Raw genomic sequence first — 5498 nt, 5'->3', positions numbered from 1 at the left:
CGGACATAAGCTGCAGCATAGGAAGTTTCACTCGAATGTGTGTAAGAACTTCTTCACAGTGAGGGTGATGGAGCGCTGGAACAGGCTGCCCAGGGGGGTTGTGGAGTCTCCTTCTCTGGAGACATTCAAGTCTCGCCTGGACGCCTACCTGTGCGACCTGGTGTAGGGAACCTGCTTTGGCAGGGGGGTTGGTCTCGATGGTCTCTAGAGGTCCCTTCCAACCCCTACAATTCTGTGATTCTGTGTGGTTCTGTAACTGGGCAGGTGGATGAGCACAGCTGAGCCCAGGGACCCTTTTCATTGGAGTGGGGATGCACATGGTGACAGCACGGCTCTGACCTCCAAGGCTACAAACATAACATTAAAGCAGCCAGTTTGACTCCCCAGATCCTCTGCATGCAGCCAGAGCCTGAACCTAGGATTTGTGGGGTTAAAATGACACAGGGCAGGCCAGGACCCTGACTCAGGCACAGGGATGCCTGTGGCCCTGTCCTGCATCCTTGGCCTTCAGGCTCCTGTGCTGTGGGTTCCTTCCCAGACCCCTTCCATGGGGCTCACCAGTGGGGCTGACAGTGGGGCTGCACCCTGCACATGGACACGGCTCCCTCTGGCTGTACCACAGAGACAGGGGAAGGCAGGCGCTGATGTGCAGACCAGTTCTGTGTCTTGCTGATGTTGTAATAATTTCCAGGAAAAAAATCAGAGTAAGAGGTGCAAGATAGGGGAAGAGCAGCTTGGTAGCTCTGGGAAGGCAGAGGCAAAACCTCAAGGTTGACAATGGGCACAGAGCAGAAGTGCTGGAAGACTCCCATCCATGGAGATTGATTACCTTTTCCTCTCCCTCGTATCTTTTCTTACCAAATCCCTCCACCTGTGCACTGCACAGTGGGGAAGAGGCTGCCCTGTGCAAGGAGCTCTTGCAGCAGGCAGTCTGTTGCTCTGGACTTGTGTGAACACGTTTGCTGGTGTTTAGCAATTAGCAGCTGTTGCAATAAACCAAAACCTGATCTCTGCTGCACACTCTAAACCTCAGCAGTAGCCCATGCCAGGGGAACTAGGATCTGAATTTTACTGTCTGGCCCCGAGCCTTGCTTCTGGGAAAGGCCTGGTAGACAGCAAGGCTCAACCGAACACCAGCTATGCTGCTTAAATCTGACCCCATCCTTGGTTTTGTTGTCATCTCTCCCATCAGTGCTTTGGGACAGACATCCACTTTCTTCCTGGTGTTGCATCACACAGCCCACCCAGTGGGGCTGATCTATGCTTCTCACAACAGAGATGGAAAAAGCTGCTCCAGATGAAGCTGAGCCACACAGTCTATTCTTTTTTCCTTTTTAACACAGAGGAACAGCACTTCAAAGCTATTTAATGCATCAAAAAGTCTCATTTTCAAACAAAACAGCAGGATTGTGCCTGCAAATCCCTCTTAATTAAGCTCTCTGAAGGGAGCTCAGCTGCTTCCCAGGCTAACCTGTGGGATGGGAGAGCTCCAAAGCTGCACTTCCAGCCTGCTGAGCCCACCGAACAAACCATTTTCCTGCTGTAAAAGTTGGCAAAGCTGCAGCTCACCAGGGAACACTCCAGCAGGCTCAGCTCCTGCCTGCCCTCAGCTCATCCTTGCCCTCACACACAGCCAGAAGCTCCGGGTGGGAGGACAGACCCTACAGCCCCTCTATCTGTCTCCCCCCAGGGCATTTGGCTAATGCCAGCACGGAACTGATGAAGCTGGACCACGAGGAGGAGCCGCCGCTGACAGAGCCATACCTCTCCAAGCAGAAGAAGCTCATGGTGAGTAGGCCAGAGTCACATGAGGCTCTTTGGTGGTGAGGCATGAGTGTGGGGATGCGTAGCCATCTGTCCATCCATCCGTGTCACCACTGCTCTCCACCAGGCCAAGATCCTGGAGCACGACAACGTGAATTACTTGAAGAAAATCCTGGGGGAGCTGGGAATGGTGCTGGACCAGATCGAGGCTGAGCTGGAGAAGAGGAAGCTGGAGTACCAAGGTAGGTGATGAGTGGTGTTCAGACAAAGTGCTCCTCTGGGGATGGCCAATGGATCTGCACACTGTGAAAGCCCACACTGAGCTCCATGGGGCTTGCACTGACAGTAGAAGGGCTGCTGCAGACAAATGGGGCACTCCCATGTAGGGCTCTCCCATTTAGGGCACGCAGCTGTCATTTCCTTGCTGACCTCCGGGTAGCCCCTCCACCTCACAGGACGCCTGTCCTCCTGGCTGCTTTGCAGGAGCTCTGCAGTCACTGCAGCATGGTGACACGTCCCACATTCCCCAATCACCCACCAACCGGCCGCTAACCTTGTGGTCCCGTTCTGTGCCCATTGCCTTATGGGGGAGGGAGGATTCGGCATCGTGCCACCACAGATGTGTGCCACCTGCAAGTCCTCTCTGCCTGCCCACCTCCCCGGGCGCCCAGCTCTTAGCACCAGGCCGTGGCACACAGCGGGGAGCCTGGTGGCACTGAGGGAACCCAGTGAGGCGGCAGCTCGTGCGTCAGTCAGCAGCAGGACGGCTGGAGCGTCTGCGGCCTGCTCTGACCTCAAACAAACACCGCCGAGCACCCGCTGAGAGCTGCCCCACAGCCCTGGCAGCGCAGGCACGGCCGTGCATCGCTTGTCCCACCGTCACCTCAGCATCCCTCTGGAGCAGGGCTCCTAACCCCGGGACAGCTGGTGATGCCAGGGATGGAGCACAGCCCAGAGGTGTTAATGAGGGGCAGCCCCACAGCCGGCCCTATGTGGGGAGCCGTGCGTCATGGGGCCCACGAGCACAGCACAGGGCTGCAGCGTGCCCTGAGGTCTCAATGCGGCACAACGCGGCGGCCTAATTGCATCCAGCAGACACCCTCACTAACTGACCTGAGGGGTGGGGGGATTCAGCAGGATTCAGCCTCATTAGGTGCCCTCTGCAGAGCTGCTCCAGCCAGGTGCTATGCCCCTCCACTTCCAGGTCCTGCACCTGCCAGCCTCAGGGCCAAGCTGCCCCCTGCAGGCTCCAGCTGTGGCACCCCCACAATTTATTAGCCACTGAAAATATTTATTGACTAATTAGGCCCAGGCAACCTGTCCACTCGGGCTGTGCCTCTGGCAGGATTAGGCAGGCTGCCAGACTGGTACAAACGAGGCCTGCTAATTACCAGTAACTCTCATGGCCTGGCCCCGTAGGCAGCTGAACTTCAGTTGTGCCTGAGCACAGGGCTGCTTCTCACTGCCTCTGGTTTAACAGCCACCAGGCACTGGCCTTCCACTCCGTCTGTTAAGCAGAGCCTCACACAACAATGCTAACTGCACAGGGCAGTGGAGGAGCGCCAAAATCAAGGATTGGGTACAAAGCATCCCAGGTTTTAAGGTGGGTGCAGAGTACAGATCTATGGCCAGCAGCAGATCCCACCTTCCCTTCCCAGCACATCTCAGCATTTTGGGGTCTCCTTTTCATTTAGATCCAGCAAGGGAGGATAATGTTTCTCTGCAGCCCAGAAGAGAGCAGGAACTGGATTTCTTACCACGTACCAGTGCTTACCACTTACCAGTGCTTTACTTCTGCTTCTGAGATTTGCTGGGCAGGTGCTGAGCAGCATCCCAGCTCCACTGCTTGCTTGCAAAGCATGACAAGCAGGGATATCCAGGGCACAGCTCTAGGCAGCGGACACCTGGGTTTTGTGCCCCTTCTGTAGTTTTTTCCTTTCCTGTACCTCCCTTTATTTCCTGCTTGTTAGCATCAAAAGGGCATTGGGAGAGCATTTAACACTACCTTGACCTGAGCCAGCTTCTTCCAGCATGCTTTCTCATGGACATATCCTGGGTGAGGTTATTTCCAGGGTCACCACTACCAGGGACTATCAGTGCTGTGATACCTTCTCTCGTGCCCAGCACTCACACGAGCTCTGCCTGTACCCAAAACCTGGTTCTTGGCACTGAAGCAATTTGGTGTCCCAGTGCTAGAGAGGGGATAGAGTCAGGACTTCCCCAACAGCATGCAGGGAGAACAGCCAGGTTGGGCCAGCAAATGGTTTTGATTCCCAAGGATTTCTCACATCCCTAAAATAGGACGTGTTACCATGCCACCTCTCAAACAGCTCGCATTGCCCAGCGGCAGCCAAGGACAAAAGCTCTTGCTTTCTCTGAGCATTAATGCAGGAAAAGTGGTCACTGTGCCACAACGCAGCTATTTTGTAGATATTGATTTGTGGCTCCGTGCAGGTTATAAATGCCCGTTGCGTGTTCCCAGATTTTGGCACCACGTGGCCTCCTGACAGATAAGGTCTGGTCTTCTGGGACATCACAGTGCTCAGAAAAGGATTTGGAGTCTAATCCAAAACCTCCTGCCCTTGTGGAACTTTTGAGCAAGCCTTTAAGTACCCATCCAAGGATCTATTCTCATCCTTCCTCTTCTGTCACTTGTTTCTCCAGGGCAGAAGTGTGAACTTTGGCTCTGCGGATGTGTCTTTACCTTGGCCGATATCTTGTTAGGAGCTACCCTGCATCGCCTCAAGTTTCTAGGACTCTCTAAGAAATACTGGGAAGATGGCAGCAGACCTAACCTACAGTCCTTCTTTGACAGGATACAGAAACGCTTTGCCTTCAGGAAAGTCTTGGGAGACATACATACCACGCTGCTCTCTGCGGTGGTACCCAATGCCTTCAGGCTGGTCAAGCGGAAACCTCCCTCCTTCTTCGGAGCCTCCTTCCTGATGGGATCTCTGGGGGGAATGGGATATTTTGCTTATTGGTACTTAAAGAAAAAATACATCTAATGCTGGCAGCTTGGTGTTTAGATTGGTGTCTCTGTGCTGTGTGAAATTATGACGAAGCCTCAGTAACTGTAATGAAATTTGAGGCAAGGTATGAATAATAATATTGTTTAATGTAACATTCCATAGTCTAGAAGTAGAAAAGTATACTGCAAGGAAATAACAACAACAAAAATGCATCAACTTGTAAATGCCTTTTTAGGTTTAAGTATTCCACTCCAGTGGGAGGCTTGGGGGCTGGCCTGGCTCCCCGTGCCCGCCGGGAAGCACTGCCGGTGCAATTCCAGGGGGAGATGGGCATCCTGAGGAGCTCCCAACACCCAGGTTAACAGTGGGACTTGGATACTCAGCCCTGTTTGTGTTTCCAGAGTGTTCACCGGCCACATTTCACACATACTAGTGGGGACTTTCTTCTTCTAGAAGCCAGTGTTGTGCTCGAAGGCATTTCTGGGGCAGGGTGCAGTAGCTGGTCACGGTGAAGGTGGATTTGCATTCTTCAATTATCCTTTTTTTTTTTTTTCTCATTATTTTCATCAAAAAGAATATTTTTATGGAGCTGCTCTTAGCATACATCCACTTTGTACGTCTGGTTTTGGTGGGCTTTTTTTAAAAAAGAATTTGATGCCTGTCTTTAACTGCCACGTTTTTCTCCTGACATAAATGATTTTGACTTCCACCCTGAGCTTTGGCACACGAAGGGGATCCTTGTTTTAGCCTTTTGCCTCCACC

At 52.9% G+C, this 5498-nt stretch overlaps 1 protein-coding gene across 1 annotated transcript; it reads left to right on the top strand.

The window, feature by feature from the left end:
• The first annotated feature begins 1278 nt into the window (after nucleotides 1-1278).
• GDAP1L1 (ganglioside induced differentiation associated protein 1 like 1) lies at nucleotides 1279-5214 on the top strand. The gene is made up of 4 exons (XM_019622077.2): nucleotides 1279-1315; nucleotides 1517-1788; nucleotides 1892-2006; nucleotides 4429-5214. Exons 1-4 carry the CDS (start codon nucleotides 1279-1281, stop codon nucleotides 4770-4772), a joined length of 768 nt encoding a protein of 255 aa, XP_019477622.1. The 3' UTR covers nucleotides 4773-5214.
• The last annotated feature ends 284 nt before the right edge of the window (nucleotides 5215-5498 follow it).

The sequence above is a fragment of the Meleagris gallopavo genome, chromosome 22 (assembly GCF_000146605.3).
Source record: "Meleagris gallopavo isolate NT-WF06-2002-E0010 breed Aviagen turkey brand Nicholas breeding stock chromosome 22, Turkey_5.1, whole genome shotgun sequence".
In the NCBI taxonomy this organism is placed as follows: Eukaryota; Metazoa; Chordata; class Aves; order Galliformes; family Phasianidae; genus Meleagris; species Meleagris gallopavo.
The sequence above is the reverse complement of the archived record's forward strand: the minus strand, read 5'-3'. Positions and strand labels throughout refer to the sequence as shown.

Coding starts and splice junctions, on each gene's coding strand:
- GDAP1L1 (XM_019622077.2), top strand. CDS start 1,279: ATGGAAAAAGCTGCTCCAGATGAAGCTGAGCCACACA. Junction 1,789..1,891: donor CCAAGCAGAAGAAGCTCATG/GTGAGTAGGCCA, acceptor GCTCTCCACCAG/GCCAAGATCCTGGAGCACGA. Junction 2,007..4,428: donor GAGGAAGCTGGAGTACCAAG/GTAGGTGATGAG, acceptor TTGTTTCTCCAG/GGCAGAAGTGTGAACTTTGG.